This window comes from Ciconia boyciana, chromosome 7 (genome assembly GCF_034638445.1).
Source record: "Ciconia boyciana chromosome 7, ASM3463844v1, whole genome shotgun sequence".
Lineage (NCBI taxonomy): Eukaryota > Metazoa > Chordata > Aves > Ciconiiformes > Ciconiidae > Ciconia > Ciconia boyciana.
In genome coordinates, this window is record NC_132940.1 from 26,674,599 (window position 1) to 26,695,455 (window position 20,857).

The window sequence follows — 20,857 nt, forward strand, 5'->3', positions numbered from 1 at the left end:
AGGAAATAATTAATTAACTTCAAATTAAATGGCCTATATGGAGGAAGCACATGCTAAGAACTTCTCAAAACCACAAATGTACATCTGTTATGACTTAGAAAGAAGGCAGTAAAAATTCTGAACTTCATGACTTGAGCAAAGCCACAAACACAGGAAGACTGAGGATGAAATAAAGATCTCCATCTATTAATAGCTGTGTCTTAAAATGTCATCTATATATGTAAAGTTCTACAGGACACACTCATGCCATGATCTTTTATTTATGTTCCTAGAAATGACCTATGATTTCTTTTAAGTAGTTATACCCCCTTCCTCATTAATTCTAAAAAGCCTCAGGGAAGGAGCTGCTGGACATCACACTTATTGTGAAATAAAACTGCTGGGGCATTCTGGTACATTTCTGGCTTCTACATCAGCATTATTCTCTGGGAATCAAATGAGTCTGCAAGTAACAAAGCAGAACTCAATGCAAAGTGCCTGAGTAAAAACTGTATTTCTCACAAATCTCTTTTAAGCAAGAATTAAAAAAAAAGCAAGCCTGTAATAAGAGATAGAAGGAAACAACATAAGAAATTTAAAATAAAGGGGGAGACCAAACTTCTAAGCTTCCATTTTAAAATAAAACAAATAGGAACATCCTTATGTTTATCATCAGAATTTTGGATAAGAATCAAATTATTCCCCAAATATCTCTTGCCTTATCCCACCTTTCTTGGCACAAAACTGGAATCTACTACAAATTTCTCTAAACAGATGGAAGGATAAACTTAATACCTCAGTCACATGATAGGAGGATAGTCACTTCACAGCCAGTTCCCTACGAAATATTTTATGGCATGAATCTAAAAGGATTTAATGTAATGTATGTTATAAAATGCATGTAGTTTTAATTTTGAAGTATTTGTTGTAAAACAAATCTTACAGTCTTTTCCATAATTCACACACAAGTTTTTATTCTCAATAGCAATTGAAGAAAAATATCTTCTACTTTGTCTGACTGCACTAAAAGAAAAGTACTCAAATATGAGATCGAACTACAAAAGAAATACATAAGTTCTTGTTTCTGTGGCTTACACCAGAATGGTATGCTTATCTAAGTAAAGTGCTTTTTGTACAATTGTACAAACTGCTTTCTTGTTCAACTGTCAGAAGTACACAACTTGCTTGAAACACCCCTTTGCTGCTCAGCCATCAAAGCATGCGTGTGTGTGTGCATATGTGTGTGAGAGAGCATGAGTGTATATGTATGTATGCATTTCTCATGGAGAAGAAACTCTAATACAAGCCAGTAGTATTTGGTCAGAACATAGGAGTGTTTGGAATAAGAAAACCCTGAAATAATAATTATATTTCCTTAAAAATTTTGAAACCTCTTTAATCTGAAGAGATTGACAGAGGTGACATTTTATAAAGGACAGATTAATGTAATATTTTTAAGAGTTATTTGCTGTGTATTTTTATCTGGAGAGGAAATTCTTTTTGTGTGACATCTTTTTTGACTCCACTCATATGAAGCCACAGAAATAAACAGGTACAACCAGACTATCCAACAACGACAAACAGGGGTTAGAATGCTGCTGTTCAACAAAACCATTAGTTAGAGCAGACTGCTCATTTGCATATCACAGAATCAGAGCATGGTTAGGGTTGGAAGGGACTTCTGGAGGTCCTCTTGCCTAAGGTCCCTGCTCAAGCAGGGCCACCTAAAGCCAGTTGCCCAGGACGATGTCCAGAGGCCTTTTAATTATCTCCAAAGAGGGAGATTCCACAACCTCCCTGGGCAACCTGTGCCAGTGCTCAGTCACTCTCACAGTAAAAATGTGTTTCCTGACGTTCAGAAGGAACCGACTGTGTTTCAGCTGGTGCCCATTGCCTCTTGTCCTGTCCCCTAGGCACCACTGAAAAGAGCCTGACTCTGTCTTCTCTACACCCTCCCTTCAGCTGTTTATATACATTGATGAGATCCTCCCTGAGCCTACTGTTCTCCGGGCTAAACAGTCCCAGCTCTTGCTCAGCCTTTCCTCATAGGAGAGATGCTCCAGTCCCTTGATCATCTTAGTGGTGCTTTTCTGGACTACCTCCAGTAGCTCCATCTCTCCTTGTACTGGGGAGCCTAGAACTGGACACAGTACTCCAGGTATGGCCTTACCAGTGCTGACTAGTGGGGAAGGATCACCTTCCTTGACCTGCTGGCAGCACTCCTCCTAATGCAGCCCAGGACACCATTAGCCTTCTTCACCACAAAGGCACATTGCTGGCTCATGTTCAACTCGATGTCCACCAGGACCCACAGGGTCTTTTCTGCCAAGCTGCTTGCCAGCCAGTCAGTCCCCAGCATGTACTACTGCATATATGTGGTGGATGTAAGTGTCTCAATTCCAAGACATGTAACATTTCTGTACCTTGAGAACACGTCTTATTCTTCGTGACATCTCTGAACTGAAAGCTTGATATTTCCTCTCTTCTTAAAATAACAGGATCACTTCCAACCTGTAGTTTTACTCTCTGATAACTGAAGGAATAGGAAGCACATTGCAGTGTGATTCCTCTGCAAGTGACATGTGATAAGAAAAAGGCATAACTATAGTTATGTTTTTCTGCATCCCTTCCCTAGAAGCATCAGAACAAGAAGTTTCTACCCCAGTCCATGTCTGATCTGTTCTCACATCCTCACGTTCACTGAAATACCTTTTCTTCCCTTTTGCATCAGATTCTGTTCATGTTTCATGTTCCTGTTCCTAGTAGACTTTCTGGACCTGAATGTCAGCACCAAGGAATTGGAGCAGGAATAACAAGAGCTTTGCTCTAAGCACAGTTGAAATCCCTCAATCATTTTTAAAATAATCTGGTAGAATATGCCCATGCAATTTGAGATGTGAGGATCGAAACAACATATGCATTTAACAAAATCTTTGAACCTGAAAAGCTGTAAGTACTGAACAAAGATGCTACATATTTGTAGAAAGAAACTATATTCAGAGTAAAGGGATTTTATACTTTTGACCTCTTTCAAGGTAATATCAATTTGATGTTTTTATTATAGTCCTTCCAAAACCATCACTAAAAGCATTTTTTATTTTTTTAATTCCTTAACAGAAAGAGCGGGAGAAGGGATCTAATCTGGCATTTATGTTTCGACTGCCCTTCGCTGCTGGCAGGGTTTTCAGCATCAGTATGTTGGATACGCTGCTTTATCAGGTACTATGAACAATAATGTGACTTATCTTAACACAGACATGCATTGTTACCACCTATTTTATTGTACTTAATTATTCCACGACCCCGTTTTCCTACATGTAAGACATTAATGTGCGTGTCTGTACCAGGAACAATCAAAGGCAAAAGATAAAGGAGCTTGTTCCACATGACAGTACTAGCTCAGTTATCAACCTAAAAATCACCCTGTCCTTGCACAAATTCTGTTGTTAAACAATGTGATATTTTTTGTGATCCCCTCCACAGTCAAATAAGCAGGATAGTTTTGATAAGGCCTACATAAAATACAGATCATGCAAACTAATAAAGCTTGTACTCTGCAACAAAAAGGCAGTGCCCATTCCCACAAAGTAGTGTCTCTAACCATGAAAATCAACAGAATGGCTTTTATGAGTAATTTATCAGTCATCTGCATTTGCTGATAGAGGCCTCAATTCCTTCATTGTGTCCTGTCCTCTTACTCATGTCAGCTAGACCTCCAGATGACCAGTTATCATATCTTAAAGTAACCCATTCTGGCCCTAACAAGAAATATATGCAGTGGTTACAAAGAGGCAGCGGGGGAAGAAAAGACAGCACTGAACCTTGTTGCCCAAGAATCCAGGACAGAGCTCCTCATGCAAAAAAGAAGTGATGACAGTCAGTGGGGATAAGGGAAGGGCAATAGGCTCAGACAGTTGAAGAAACAATATATCAGAAAATACGGGGTCAGGACAAATGAAGGTAATAGTTGCTGGTTTCAGGGTGGAAAAAGAGGATAATATTGCCCTCGCTTCTCAGCAATGACCATCTTTCTGCACACCCTGATACACTGGGATACCCAAACAGCAGCCCCCAGCACTAGCCTTCAAGGATCTAGCTATGCAGAATAAGCAGCAACACCACCATGGCCCACATAGTCTGCTAACCTAAGCAGCTACCTATTTCATCTATACCTAGAGGTAGCCTGCGATTGCTTTTGTATTCAGGTGCTAAACGTTCTTTCAGGGAAATTAGTTTACTTGGTAATTTGGTACATGAAAGGTGTTCTTTCATCTCAATTTTACTTCCAAATAAATTCCCTGAAGGCAAATTCAATATAAATAGAAAAACTCCTGGAGCTAAGCTTTTCTCAAGAAGTCATTAATATATAAAACACTAATGTATATGGACAGGTACCAAAAGCAGATAAGCCAACAAATGTAAAGCCATTTATCGAATTCTAGATGTTTTAGAAATAAATGTATTTGCTTATAAAGCATGTTTCTAATTGTGTCCCAGAATATCAACATCACATATGGCAAATTTTTTTTAAAAAGTAGATTAAGACACCTATATAGAAACAGATCTGTCATCATCAACAACTCCTGCCAGCACATAAGTAACTTCAATATTTTATATTTGCCCCTAGACACGATCAGTCGTGCTATGACTTGACAGAGTAAAACCAGTCACCAGGAAGTGTTTAAAACAAAAAACCCGACACACTCATTCTCACTCAAATTCCACCCATTCCTTCTTTGAACTCCTACTGCTCAGGTGAACTGTCATTTTTCTAGAATTATCGTTCTTATTCCAAGTTACAAATACTATGACAGCAAGTTCTCTCTGTTCTTTTTCATGGTCCCATCCTTTTCTGTATGGCATCTTTTTCTTCTGCATACAAGGAACAGAGTAAATGACATAGAAAACAGCGGGGTTCATCTGGTGCTTCCTGTTTTAGGCCAGAAGAAAAGCCTTCTAATTATCTTTAGGACACTGACTGGAAAAAGAAAACTTGGTCTAGCAAATCCTTGTGAATACACTTGGTAATCTAGTGATAACTCCATAACATAAATGATGCAGCCAAGATAACAAATAAGGTTACAAAAAAATTTTGTTCTTTTCAAGAAGATGCTCATTGGCATTTACCCCATCACAACTGAAGATTACCAGTACAAAAATTAAAATAATTGAATCACTGTGTGTCAAATTAAATCTGTCTAGCTTCTGAGTTTAAACAAATTTAGATGCTATAAGTCTAAAGGATTTACATAACACCTTTGTAAGGTATTTCTTTATTAAAACCTATTTGCTTGCTCCATATTTGCATTAAGCCAAAAGAGCTAATTGCAAGTTGTGTTCCAACAAGGATTGGTAGCCTGTCTTGAACGCTGCCCTACCACATCTAAGAAGAGGTGACAATGAACAGTCCTACCACACTTAGCAGAGCACCCACATGGCACTCTGATTCCAGCAGCCCAACTCATAAGGAGGAGAAATGTTTGTGATCTTAGCTGATCTAATGTCTGTTCCTGGTTTTAGCTTACACTTCTACATTTAGCTTAATTTCTACCTTTTAACCAATCAGCAAAACACGTCTATTAACAGAGCAACAAGCCTGACCTGAGATAAGGCAGATCAACCCTTAAAAAAAAAAGCTGGATTGGCAAAGGCAAATGACTTGTTTGAATTAAAATAGTAGCAGTCTCACCTTAGTATTACCCACTACTCAGTACTACAGACCCATCTAACGTACCACAGCATTTCTTTTGCACAGAAGAGTTCATTAGTATAATTTCACACCTAACAAGGCTAGCACCTTACTTTCATTGATCTTACATCTACATTCATCTTCACTTTCATGGTCCCTTATTATGCCTTAGTCTCTTTGAATCCTGTACGTACATTGCATGCATACGCAGAACCAAATAAGAAAACTTATTTTATGTAAGTGGATTCAGCACAAAGAAAGAGGTAGCTATTTCTACAGTGATTAAGATACTTAAAAGGTAAAGAGATTGACTGTAAACACAGATGTAAAATTTCTTTGAAATTCACACATGGTGCTAATGGTTACCTGCTCATCTGTTCATTAAAGCTTTTTTCTTTCTTTTCCATCTTTCCTGTTAAAAATCTTGCAGTCATTTGTGAAAGACTATATGATTTCTATCACAAGACTTCTGCTGGGACTTGATACCACACCAGGATCTGGGTTTCTTTGTTCTGTAAGTTATTACAAAAAGAAAAAAAAATTATTACAGAGTACCAGAGAAGATTCTGTACTGTCTGAAAAATACCTCTACATTCTTTGTATGGCACTTCCTTCTGTCAAAGTCCAAGAAAGGCCATCTGTTTCCTTTTTCAACAGGGGAGAAGACAAGAAAATTAGATAGAAAACATACCCATTTTTAATTACTTCCATAGCAAAAAACATGCTCGCCCCTTCCCCCCAAGGAAGGGGAAACAGAATACATTCTATAACACACAAAGGAAAATAGGAAAGACAGGAAAACACAGGAAAAGTGCATTTTATATGAAATAGCAATGGCATTTCAGCAACCAATTTTAAAAATTAAGTATATAAAAACCAGGAAGCACTACCTATATTGTACAGCCTGGCTAACACTTACACACAATGCTATTTCACAACACCCATTTCCATCGTAGGCAATAAAAGGCACAACTGGATTTTACATAAAGATAAGATACATTAAATTACTTTAGTTTAAGTGTCAAAGTTCAAAAGTAATCTTGTTATTATGTATGTCAATATTCCCCAACGCAGAGGTTATTTTAAATATCTTTTTTTATATGTGTATACACACAAAAAAGAAAACCATAAAAATTTATTTTATATTAAAAATAAAACTCACTTTTCTGTTTTCTCCCACACCCATCGCACCCCAGGTGGCAAAAAGATGAATGGAAGTTGAGTTAGTTACCAGTTGCTTTCTGGGGAACTATAAAGAATTGCAGGATGTTGTTCTCAAAAAGGAAGTTATCAATGATGGTTTAAGAAAGTTGTTTAAATAAAAACCAACTATGCATTTGTTGGTCAATCATTAAGCTTTGTTATAGTGAACGCAAGACAGTTGAATCTCTGAAAAGAGGCTCACGTATCTTGAAATAAAGATAGTGTAATAGTAATGAAATACTTAAGATTAATTTAAGACTTTCTTATGACATTTATGCTTAGTATATTACTTTCTCCCCACTCCCTTCTCCCCAGATATTCAGCCTGCAGTCTAGCAAACAGTTATCTGGCTGCATTCAAAATACTCATGCGTTCTTCAGTCTGTCCATCACCAGTTTCTTACTGCTGCCCATATTTAGTTCATTCTTTTATATTTTAGTCAGATATGAACACTAGATGAAGGATACCATATAAGTTTTTAAGTGGTTTAAAAACAAGAACAGAAGTAATTTCATAAGACTGAACCATTTGCACTGCAATGTCTCCCAAACAGGGACAGAACAAAAGAAACAGTGTCTACAAACTCAGTAGAAGTTCCAGATTTGTTGAGGAGCAAAGGTGCAATACTTCCAATATGATCATTACCAGCTAGTGCTTAGTTTTAAGAGTCGTATAGTGAACAAGTGATAAGCCCTCAAGAGTTAAAAGTCCTCCTTCCTATTATTATTTGTTCAGATGAAAATCACAGAAGAGGATCTATGGATTAGGACATATGCCAGACTATATCAGAAACTTTGTTCTTCTACAGGAGACATTCCAATTGGAGTCTATAGGACAGAATCCCAAAAGCTTACAACATCTGAGGTATGTTAGTTTACTATACTTTTCTTTGGATTTGATTACAGAGTATACAACATTTTGGTCCTCATAAGAACGGGAACCACTGATTTAAAGAATATTGTGAATGCCATATCTACAAATGCACAGAATTCCAATAACCCATTGAAGGTCTCTCTCTGCTGACATGTATGTGGTCACATTAACTCAGGCCTCACATTCTGCCCCAGACTTCATGAACACCCAGAGCCAGTCTACATACTGACTTTCATTCCTGTGCTCACCTACAGAGAACTGACTGACTGAAACAAGGGGCAGCTCAGGCGTAGATAGGTCAGGCTAGGATAGTTAGCTCTAGTCTGAACTTGCATGTGGTGACTAATGGCAGTATCCATTACAAGCTGTATAGCCAGGTCCTGTATCAGGTGTGACAAGAATGTCAACACTATATGTCAAAACAGGTGACATTTCAGTATTCACATGAACTTCTAACTAGAAATGAGCAGCAAGAGAATAAATTAATGTTATTAAAAGTATTGTGGGATTTCTCTAAATTTAGCTGCCAAACAGTGATAATTTTTTGTATATATGTATTTATATGTCTGCTGTATGAATGTATACATTTCTCCCTATATATGTAAAAAGAATTACAGAAATACTTTTTCCTGACTACTTAACATACTTTTTTTTTGTTTGTGCAGCTTTTATTTCTGTCATGTGTAAGCCATTTGTTTACGTGACCATTAATACTGCCATCTCATTAAACCATGGCTCAGGTACAGCTCTAAAAATGCAACAGCGAACAACTTTCTCCTTTCTTCTGAAATACTCAGACATAGTTTACTGATTTCCAAAACTGACAATTTGTATTTTCTCTTCCATATTTCAAAAAAATGTTACAAAACATTAAGCCATGTAATGCTTAACTGCAAGATTTATCTTGAAGGAAGTACAAACATTCAATTAAAGTTGATTTAAAAATAGGGGTTAGAAAAAGCTATGCAAGATTGCACCAAGTTCACTAGTGTCTCTCTTTGTGCACCACCAATACATCTACAGGTGGCTTTTACAGGTTAGCCAGTGGACTGTGCCACTGCAATAATGTCAATGATTTTTTAAAATATAACAGCATTAATATAATACATCAAAATCATTCCTTGGAGAAGAATATTAGCAGCATCACTGCTAATATGAAAAAAAGTCTGTCATAGCTTTCAACAAAACAGAGAACATGCCAGATTTTAAGAATTCATTAAATAAGGATAAGTAAGATAAAATTCATGGCAATGCTTCATTCTCACGTTCACAGGTGGCTATTTAACTTCAGGTCCAAAAAAGAGAATCAAGAACAGTTGAACTGTGAACATACAACATATTGTGAAGAGTGCATTTTGGTGGCCCATTTTTTTTCTTTCTGCATTTTCACATACTTTCAAATGTACAGGCTGACTGGCAAACAGCATCTGTACAGGGGAGGGGTAACTATAAGAGTAAAACTCATCTTTTCTACATGAACTTTTTTTTTTGGCAGGGGGGTGGGGGGTAAGCATACACACTCCAGTAAGTCTTCTGAGGCAAGCTTAACTGATAAATTAAAGATCTTTCAAATGTTTTTCTGAAAACAAAGTTTGGGATCATCAGTCACTGAACTCCAAACTCACAATTTTACCGTAACATTGGAACCTCTGGAGCCTGTACACGTGCAGCTGCTCAAGTGCTTGATCAGACCAGGCCCAGATTTAGTTTAGGATAGTAACTATCTTTTACGAAGAAGCAATTTCTTAAACATTCAGACACTGAAATCAGCATGGAAGCCACAGTCCAATAGATAAGAAGAGTTCTACTATTACTTCCTACCAGCTTTCACAGGTAATCTCATTAAGAGTTTGAGTTAAATCAGGTAGAGGAAGAAGGAGGGTGGGGTCGGGGAAATCTAGTTAAGTTTTCCAATTGTCAGGTACTGAACTAATGTGGAAGAGTGGCACTGTCTTTGTTTATTAAGTGAAGTAAGAGCATTTGTTACTCTTTTTAAAAAGCTCAGGGCTCTGAATGCAGACCCCCAGTGGTATTTTCACACTTAAATACTTCAGCAGCTTCTTGTTTAGTGGGTGAGCATTTGTGAAACCCTACCCCCTCTAGAGAGGGGCAGGGCAATCTTCCCTGACCTAGCTCTTCCCAGAATACAGAAGAGCAACATCTAGCTCTGCTTCTGTGGTCTTTATGGGTAGATACCTACAAATGCAGAGATGTTGAAAGCTGTAATCTTTCTCCAAAGTGTTTCTTTTGAAGTTAAAGGAATTTTTGACTTATTTCACTAATAAAATAATATTAGCATAGGATATCATTTTAGCTTTTCAGTATATTAAGCCAAAAACAGCTTTAAAATATTGTTGGATGAGATCATTAAAATGGAGGTTAGAGAAATGTAAATTGCTATTTTTCTCAGGAATGATGAACTTCTAACCATAATTTGAAGGTTTCTAACTCAGAGAACCTCCAATGCGTATATCAATTTGAGTTTAAACAGATGTATAAAAATTAATTTGTATTGCACACATCTGGAAGCTGTCAGTTAATGGTTAACTTGAGTCACAAGAACAAAATATGCCAATATTAATTTCTATATGTACAATTTCTCCTTTGACACTCTCTTTTTGTACTATGCAAATAAGAAACCCTCACTTCACTCTGGCAGATAAATATAATTCCTTTAAAAATAAAGCAAGTTTTCAGTGATCTAGTTGCTAAATAACAAGCAAATCTAGCCTGCCTCTCAATGGCCTGCACCTATGACTCAAACCATTTCCATTTAATAAAAAAAAAAAAAAGAGATATGAAGTCTTCCTTACTACCTGTGTAGCTGATTTTCTGTGGTTCCTGTTAAGCAGTCCATGTTTGTTTCTTTAGATTCACTTCTGTTTACATTGTCTTTTGTTTTCTTTTTCCCCTTCCTTTGTCAGTCACGAGAAATGGCTTCACAAGTAAGTATTTGCTTATTGTCTGCCTGTTTCTGGGTGTCGTGGTTTAAGCCCGGTAGGCAGTAAACACCACAGCCACTTGCTCGCTCACTCCCAGGGGGATGGGGGAGAGAATCAGAAGGGTAAAAGTGAGAAAACTCATGGGCTGAGATAAAGACAGTTTAATAGGGAGAGGAAAAGCTGCGTGTGCAAGCAAAGCAAAACAAGGAATTCACTCACTACTTCCCATGGGCAGGCAGGTGTTCAGCCAGGAACAGCAGGGCTCCATCATGCATGCTTGGGAAGACAAATGCCATAACTCCACAAGTCCCCCATTCCCTCATCTTCCTCTAGTTTTTATTGCTGAACACAGCACCATGTGGTATGGGATATCCCTTTGGTCAGCTGGGGTCAGCTGTCCTGGCTGTGCTCCCTTCCCAACTTCTTGTGCACCCCCAGCCTATTCACTGGCAGGGCACTGTGAGAAGCAGAAAAGGCCTTGACTCTGTGTAAGCACTGCTCAGCAATAACCGAAACATCCCTGTGTTCATTTTCATTCAAATTTCGATTTTCATCACAAATCAAAAACACAGCCTCATACAAGCTACAATGAAGAAATTTAACTCTATCCCAGCCAAAAACAGTACACTGGGTTAAACCCTGGGAGTCAAATCCTTACAGGAAATGGAACTATGCAATGGATCATGCTTGAGTAAATAAAGCTTAAAGCAACATTGTTCTGGATACAAGCAACGTATTAAAAATCTGAAAGCTGACAGACTAGGACTTTCAAAAAAGCCCAATGGAATTTGGTCCCTATTGGGCCTGCCCCTATTGAATTCTGAAGGTGACAGATCATCTTTACAGTCTGGTGAAAGCCTTGATCCTAAACTCCTTAAATGCTAATGGACAAAAATCCCCATTTGTCATAAAAGGAATATGTGGCTGTACTTAACAATGGTTCAGACAGCTGTTGGAGCAGAAAAGCATTCTTAGAACCCTAGATGCAATTAAGGTCTATTGGTATACAGAACAGTAAAGTTATTTTAACATAAAACTTGCAGTTAGATAAAAATAAGGCATTGCTTCAGAACAGAATAGATGAATCTGCACATTAAAACTGTTTCATATTTTACACGCTTAACTCCCAGGGAGCAGCAAGGCAAGGGAACAAAGATCCAAGAAGCTAATCGATATTTGGGATTGTAGTGCTGTTACCACCATACTCACAGCCACCCTGACCATCTCAAATATGAACACCGGTGTGTTTGTGACTACCTGTCATGGATGGAGTGAGAGTGCACTTCACTCATAAGAGAGAAGTAAAAATTCAGTTTATTGATACAGAATAGGGAGTTAACAAAGTCCAATGCAACAGTGTTTTAACAAGATTCGATGGCAAGGTACACTTGATTATTTACTGCATAGAGAACAGAGTCAGACAAAACTATGAGACCTTCCCATTGAGTCATGAGGTTTGGAAAAAGATCCCCTTGCTTTCTAAACTCCTTCTCAGAGAGGAGCCTAGGTGCGGCTGGATCCAATCCTAGTCCCAGACTTGGTCAACGGTTTATGTCTAAAGGATTATATAGGCACAATCAATCCTTTATATCACTTAGCTAAGATGTCAAGGTTTAGCATGCTATTAGTCACTTACCGAGGATCTGTTGCGGCAAGGAATATCTCAGCCTTGAGGAGTAACCTTGAGAGGCGTCCCTGCTCAAGGGGAAGATTCTGGTGTGCAGCCCACTGCCATGCAGGAGAGCTCAAAGGGCTTTTGGGCTGCTCACTATTTATGGGGGTAAGATGATTGACCCATAGTCATATTTGTATGCCGACCACAGATTTTAGTTTCTTCAATGGGCTCATTGCACAATAGCCCTAGGCTATTGTGTTGTTATCTGTCTCCTGAATCCCCTTTGAGCCAGATGCAGCCATCACGACCAGATGCATCCATTTACAACCACCATTGGTGGTTATCACCTAAGCAGGGTTGCAGGAGATAAAGGTTGGGGGCAGGGGAAGCACACTGTCACACTACCTTCCCGTTCCTGCCACACGTTGGCCAACCTGAGCTAATGTTTAAATAAGGGTGTGAAACAACCTATTAGAGCACCTTTCCCGAGTGGAAAAAACCCTGTGGGTCACAGGTGTCCAGCAGCACAAGTGAGCAATCATTCTCATTTGGGCACACAGTCTGATACTTGAGATGGGAACCTGCCTTTAAAAAACAGAAATCAAACCAAACAAAAAAAAAAGTTTAAAGGCAAACATTTCTTCACTTTGTGTGACATACAGATTTTTCCCCAGTAAAAGTAGCAGTGATTACGTAAAGACTTAACACGCACCTTGTTATTCTCTAGAGGTTTCACCATGTTTCTATTTTAAACGATCTCAAAAAAAAAAAAAAAACCACTTCATAAAACGTAAGGTGATCAATTACTACTATATAGTAGTAGTGACACCATATCATGTTATGCTTCTCATACGGCAGGTTTACAAGCTATGCAAAAATGAAATTAAATGAAAAGAAATTAAAGCAACCAAACCTCAAAATAAATTAATGATAGTTACAAAAGTATTTTTAAGGAAAGTTTGAGACTGATTAAAACAGAGGGGGACACAAAGAAGTACTCTGTGCTGGGCTTTTATCTTCTATGTATTAAACAGCTGCCACTGGCAGGCATGCTTTTGTGCTACCTTTGAAAGGGAGTTTGGGTTTCTTTGGTTTTGCTTTGTCTTTAAACAGTTTAATTTTTTCCTCCTGCATACAGGGAAGAGCCATTCTGCACACCTTTCTCAACAAGCACTGTAAAAAAATGAACAGTCAAGTAAATGTCACCTTCATTTATAGTTTCAACTCACCTATCCCCGTGTTTCAAAAGTTCAAGCTAAGGATTTACAGATCCATAGAATCAAAAGACTTGTTCTTTTACTTGGCCTCTCCTGATTAATCTCTGGCTCAAAAAATATGACTTACCCTGCTGTAATAATTAGGACGATTGGTCTCTGCCTTTCCAATACTACTGCCAGCAAGTCCAGATGGTTGTTCTATTGAGTCAGACAAGGAAAGCTACCAATGCAGACAGGAAGAAAGGCAAAACAAGACCATCCTTTATCCTCAGTTTGTATCAGATTTGTTCACACCAAATAGACCCTTCCTAACCATAAGTAGCACCTTATTTACCTTAATCCACACTGTAAAATACATGCAAAATGTCAATTTAAAATAACAAAAAACAACAACAACAACAAAAATTAAATAACATTCCTGTACCCAGGATTCAGGGTTCTCTCTTATGCCCTACCCAAAATAACATCAGCTGAGTCAGTAACAAAACTTCAAAAATCATGTAATATTTCAAAAAAACCCCTTTCTATTGCAGACTAAGCTGAAGAGCCTCAATAAATTAGTGGGTCTTTGCATGAGGCTTAATGCAAGATCTTGGTCTAGAATATTAAAAATGTGATTTTACTTGAAGTGCTACAACGTAAGCATATTTAGTATTCTTTTTAGTTATTGGTTTTGATTGTTTTGTTGTTTGTTTGGGGTTTTTTACATAGATAAAAGCTAGTCTGTGTAAAAGTGAAAAAATTTCTTTCTCACACTGTCAGACTTACTCATATCAAATATTATTTTATGGACTCCAGGAACCTTACAGATTCTGTGTGGGAGAGGGTGCTAAGTCTCTTAAAGAAAGGTTATATTCAACACTCATGAGGTCAACAGAATCTCGCTTTCAGATTTTATATTAATGGGAAAAGGCCTTTAGAACCTCAATAGCTCTTCACTTAAATTTGCTTTATTCACTGATCACTTCCAGCATATTGTGAACTCTTTCTGTTCTCGGGGAGTCATACAAACTGAGCCAGCTCCCCTTTAAGTCATCTTTGGTTTATATTTCATTTATTTATTTTAAACACTCAACACACTGAAATCAGTCATCAGTAACTTGGTAATATGACTGTGGTGATACCAGCAAGGGCTTCACTATTTCATTGTCAATAAAAGACATTTCAAAGATCACAACAATAACTCAGGATTATAAGGAAGTAGTTTTGAAACTAGAAGCTAAAAGTATCAGTTAAATGTAAAACAGACATTAAAACAATTTTGAAGTTATCTTTTGAAATGTCTCCTCTTATATTCCCTATGATCTTTTTGTATGTGTTAGAACTGCATATGTAGCCCATCCACTTGAGTTATTTCAGTACTGCTGTATGCATATACTACTGGTCATACTTGGGTGGCATGAAGGAAACACAGCAACAGAGGGCTAGATTTTGGCCCTTAAGTCTGCTTTTTCTTGTTACTATATGAGTGAAAAAGCAACATCACTATGCTTTAAGGTAGGAATTAATTGCCTCATTTGCAAGAGGTGCCCTGAATCACACTGAAGCCTACTGCATACATCCCTATTTTCAGACACACAGGCATTCCAGATATTATGTGCTGGAAGGTCAAAAATGACTGGGAATTTGAAACACAGGTAACAGGCACGTTCCACCTGGGGTCTTAAAAGAGTACTCAAAACAGTGCAGCCAAAGTTGAACTATCACTTAATGAATCCAATACATCCATCTAAAAAGCAGTTACAGAACTTGGATTTCTAAAAATATGCAGACTCGGAAGAAAGTGGAGAAGTCATTCAGAAGAGATTCGTAGATTCAGGAAAAGCAGTATCAGAAGGCTGGAGTTGTTTGCAGAATCAAAATAGCATCAGGCACTGAATAATGCTTAACTGCTTTTGCACTTGAGAAATGTATTTATAACATAAATGAGCTTTTTACATAAAAAGTCAAAGTGTATTAAAGGGTACCCAATTCAGGAACACTTGCTAAGTACAAACAGCTGAATCCCCTCAGCTCCATTGCAACCAAAACTCATGTTCAGCTGCACTGTTGAAAAGAGGAGAGAACATCTTAATCTGCTTCCATTTTTTAAAGCCCTTAATCTCTCTTGTCATTTTCCTTTCAAGTCTCAAATCTCTATCAGTGTGGAAGAATGGGAAGACACTAAAGACACCAAAGAACAGATTAGTTATCGTAGTAATCATCGTAACTCAACATCTAGCGATCAGTCTGATCATCCCTTGTTACGACGAAAAAGCATGCAGTGGGCCCGACGGCTGAGCAGGAGAGTACCAAGACACTCTGGTAAAACAGCTGAGAAGATAAACCAGCAGCGAATGAACCTTTACAGGAGATCAGAAAGACAGGAGCTTGCTGAACTTGTGAAAAACAGAATGAAGCATCTGGGCCTTTCTCCAGCAGGATACGGTACAATTGCTATACTACTTTAATAAAAACATTAGTATTATGCAAGATAAACTTATTTTTAAGAACTGAGGGTGCCATAAACAAAATATTAAGTTTATGATAACGGTTTTGTTTTGTTGTTTTGGGCATGAGGCATTTTTTGTTGGTTGGGTGTTTTGTTTTTTTTTACTGAGAGAAACTTGCTGGAGTGTTTTTAATGAGTTCTATTATCATCCATTCCTATTTTCAGATGGAAAGCTCAGAAGGCAGCATGTCAGTCACATTTATATTTAGCACATATGATACGTGTATGCAGAATATATAAATATTCCCCTGTCATTGAACAACTGCGCCATATTTCCACATACATGTTGAAATATAGATGAAGACAGAAATGTTATGAAGTTCACTCATATGTCAAGGTGGAGAGTTGTTTATATGTGAAGGATATTGCATTTTCCCCACAATTTTTAAAATTAGTGCCAAAGTGTCACATGAAAGTCATTTTTATGAAGTATGTTTCACTAGGTCTTTAGATGCCATTTTTATCCATCAAGTCCTTCTCCAGCAAGGATGATGCTGGGTTGCTTTTTTCTTTGTGGTGGGGTTTTTTTTTTTTTTTTAAGCTATTGACAAGAGCTCTGTAACACCCTTTTTAATATATGCACCACAGCTGCCTGGGTTGCCTTTCTATGGCCTTGGCTTTGTAGCACGTTGTGTGGAACCCCCCAGAACTATGGGTTCTTGTTTTCCTAGAAACACTAAGAATTTCTAGATCCCAACTTACTTGTCTGCATAGTAGGTCCAATATGGAGCTTAGTGCTTTCTACTTCAGAAGCACCAACACTGGGGTTCCCATACTCAATTTTCATTTGAAGAATCCAAAATGTACTGTTTTACAAATGTATTACTCTTCATTTTTCAACACAAGTATTTTGAAATTTGACTTATCCCTAAAATATCCATTAACTGAAGGTAAATGTGGTATTTCCTGCAGAATGGATATTTTTATTTGTCCATTTTAACTACACACATTCTTAATGCAGGGTCAAAACATCTTTTGACACCAATAGCAATGTACTACCCAACAGTAGTTGCTTATTGTTGCTATTAATACAAAATCAACTTAATTGTGAGAGAAGGCTGCTACAGAATACATGGCTATAGTTTTACTCAATCTTTACAAATTAGATATGTAAATACAACCTTTTTATCCCACACTCCTACTGGATAATTACTATTCCTGCTTTCTTTGTGGATACCATATGACTCTCTGCAGGAAGATTCAGGACTAAATATTTTCCAGGAATGGCACAGGCCACAATAACATTTGCTCAACCACAAAGAAGTTTTGTAAATTTGGTTCATATTTATACTAGTAACAAGAAAACAGTTCTATTCCTGCTTTTCTTTTAAAATCCTAGTTAAAAGCCAACAGTAAATGTTTATTTCATTATTTAAATTTAGGAAGATTATATATCATCTGCAGAACAGCAAAATCTTGGTGGGTAAATGCTTCACCTGATTACATTTATCTGCCCCGATTCTGATTTATAAATTTTCATGGTCACTTCCCTATTTTCCTACAGATGCGCCTCATTATAAAGAAAGCTTCTACATTTACAACTGCAGGAACACTCACATTCGGGGGGAGAGGGAGGGAGCCAAACAAAAAACCCTCAAAGAACCACAAACCAGTTTTATACACGCAGTCAGCTGCAAACTTGGGTTGTCACATTCCCACTGCCATCTCTCCACCCTCCCTCACATTCAGAAAGATATTTCAGAAGCCTTTCACTCCCCTTCAAAGCTAGCTCACTCCTCACTCATCCCACTACATATTAAACATGAAATAGAAACTTTTAAATCTCCCTGTTCTTTCAAACTAGCAGGACTCAATCATGCCAGTTAGCTCCCTGCAGAAGTTAAATGTACTCCTTAGTGCTATCTCTCTGCATGTGCAGAGAAGAGTGAAAAAAAAAAACCCACCACAATCAGGAAACAAAAATCACAGCTGCTTATGTATCTCCATGTATGGGGATGATCTCTAAAGACAATTTCACATCTTCAGTATCCTTTTTACATTGATAGCCTAATAACCCCTAAGACCTCCAAATTGAAATTCAATTAACTGTGAATTCATTTAAGCCAACTGAGACACAACACAGTTTTGACTATGCAAGCCTCTAGCAGAGGTGTGATGATGTTACTATGGTGGTACAGGTGCTTGTATAAGTAGTTACAATACTTTGCATCAATTTCCCCTTACAGAAATAAGCTGTATTGTAAACCACCATTTTAGCTATATAATTGCATCTATCCTAAGAGTCTGTGTGAGCTTATCTAATTGTTTTCTAGACAGAAGTATTTATGGTGGTGCAAATATGTGATACAAGCATGTAGAAGAATTACACATACTAGAAAATACCCAATACAATAACTTTCAACCTACAGACAGTATATCAAGAATACTTCATTAACAAAAGGTTTAGGAATTGCATTGAAACTAGAATGGGGCTGTCCTTTTTCAAATCATTCTCCCTAAAATGCTGAACAGAGAAATTAACACAGAAGAAATGCCTTTCCTTTTTAGTCCTATCAAATTAAAACTAGTCTCACTGTAGCACCCCAAGAAGTATACCAAGAGAAAGCTATATGAAAGATACTGCAATGACAGCTACAAAAGTGGAGCAAGACTCAACTAGGCAAAAACCTTAAAAAAAAAAAAAAAATTCTGTCAGCCTTCACTTGCAACATACCGTTAGAAGAACAGTCAAAAATGCAAGAAATAAATGCCAATTTCTGTTTATACAGCATTCACTTTTCAACCCATTGGTACAGGTGATAAAAGGAAAATGCTTACTAAATAAATAGGGAAAGGGAAAAAAGGTTTATATTGACTAAACCTGGAAAAGGATGAGAATGCCTTACACCTGCATTTAACCTTGCTTATCACTTGAACTCAATGCCAACTGAGGATGGAAGTCCCTAGTTCCCACCTACTAACATAAGCCACATGACAGATTGGTAAATTAAACTAAAATTGAGTTGCATTCAGAATTGCTATGACTGAAAAAAATGCGAAAGAACATTTTTAGAACATTCAGAAAGAAAACAGGATATTTTGAGAGCTGATAACTCAAAAGATGCTATGTCAGATACTTCCAATTCAAGTACAGTTGAAAAGAAGTTGCTAAACTTATTTGAAATCACTTTGACACCTGACACTTTTTGACAGCTCTATGATGGTCTTTTATCAAATTAGTTTGTCATAAATCATACTTTTCACAATGTGTTTGTAAATATAATTAATTTGGTATGGGGTTTTTTTGTCCTCTAGATGAAATGAATGATCATCAGAACACCCTTTCTTACATCCTGATCAATCCTTCTCCAGATACAAGATTAGAGCTGAACGATATAGTGTAAGTTAAAGCAAAAAAAAAAAAAACAAACCACAAGACCTGCAAAATTCCTTGTTTGCACTTTCTGCCTGAACTTATTTTATTATCTTTCTGCTGGAAAAGAACTCCAAGCTTCCCCATGCACCTGCAAAAAATAAAAATATGGAGCCTTCTATTTAAACAGGCACCTAATCATACATATATATGTATATATTTAAAACACACATATAAATATATAATACATATGTTAGTAATGCTCTTACCTCCATATTCTCTCATATTCCTCTTACTATGCATTTAAAAAATAATCTAACCAAGTCTGCTGGATAGCTTCACAGAATTAATATTCCCATTAAATTCTTGCTTATAATTTAGCTACCCAGTCTTAATAGAAAGAACAACCCTTCAAAATCAGTGTTTTCAAAGGGGGTTTTATTACGTGGATTCAAAGATCATTAAAGTAAACAGCAGTCTTCCCCTGCATATCATGTGATATTCATGCTTAAGATAACTCAAATACAAATGGCAGGACACCTTAACACAGGAAATTTTTTCACTTGCTTACCAGGAATTTTGCAGACTACATGAAAAAAAGGAGAAAACAGTGAACACAAATTTGAACTGTCAAGGAAGTTTTGAAAGTCAAGAATTTTAGAGAATTATCTGGCATTGTCTCATGCTAAAGTCCAATGCAATTCCTGTGTTAAGGTCCTGAGCCATTTCTGCCTCTAGGCTCTCCTGCCTTTGCCTTGCTATGCTAACATGCCTCATCCGCTCCATGAGAAAGAAACCACATAGCCCAGTTGTGCAAGGTCCTCCACATCAGTGCTGGCTCACCTCACTGCTTGCTCACAAGGAGGAAAACTGAACTATTAGCCCTTCTGATACTAAAACAAAATCATCATAGTGCTTTGTAGCACTGTAGTATATGAAAAGCATAGCATATTAACTGTATCAAACAGCAAAGGTAATTATCATAAAATTTGTTGAAATTATTTGGAATACTATTTTCATTGTTACGGAACTCCACAGTACTATGTGTACTAATATTTAACCTGTAAATTCACATACAGTTACCTACTCTATCTAGGTGGACTAGGTATCCTGCATTCCATTGTTCTTTGCAAAAGCAAGGGTACTCTGCAATCCAATATTGCATAATTTTGCAGTGGTACTGAATTTGTAGTGTGCTACCTACACATATTTAGCCTGTAAATGCACATACTGTTACCTAGCGTGATGTATGTTAATTTCCTGATGCTTAATGAGTGGGCCCATGTCTCAGCTTAAGCTCAGACTTTTTTTTTTTTTAAAACCTGACACAAGGAACCTGATCCTTGTTTCTGGATAACAGTTAATACTTCAATAACCTAGGTCACTGCTCCATCTGATTATAGTTGTCTTGACTAGGCAGCCCGTTCACCCTCACGCAATGGGCTATTATTAGTGGAGAGGCAAACAAGAAGAGGTTGTTTTCCTTCTACAGTTCTCTTAGTCACAAATCCCAGAGCAGGTAAAAGGCTTTTTCT

The 20,857-nt window shown here is 37.4% G+C and overlaps 1 protein-coding gene across 1 annotated transcript in view; it reads left to right on the forward strand.

Annotated features, from left to right (window-relative positions):
- KCNT2 (potassium sodium-activated channel subfamily T member 2) overlaps nt 1–20,857 on the forward strand; it is a 164,186-nt gene that overhangs the window by 126,907 nt on the left and 16,422 nt on the right. Inside the window, exons 23-27 of the mRNA XM_072867072.1 lie at nt 3,097–3,198; nt 6,099–6,182; nt 7,607–7,735; nt 15,645–15,945; nt 19,265–19,349. Of these exons, the coding sequence (XP_072723173.1) occupies nt 3,097–3,198; nt 6,099–6,182; nt 7,607–7,735; nt 15,645–15,945; nt 19,265–19,349 (701 nt within the window). The remainder of the gene's footprint in view (nt 1–3,096; nt 3,199–6,098; nt 6,183–7,606; nt 7,736–15,644; nt 15,946–19,264; nt 19,350–20,857) is intronic.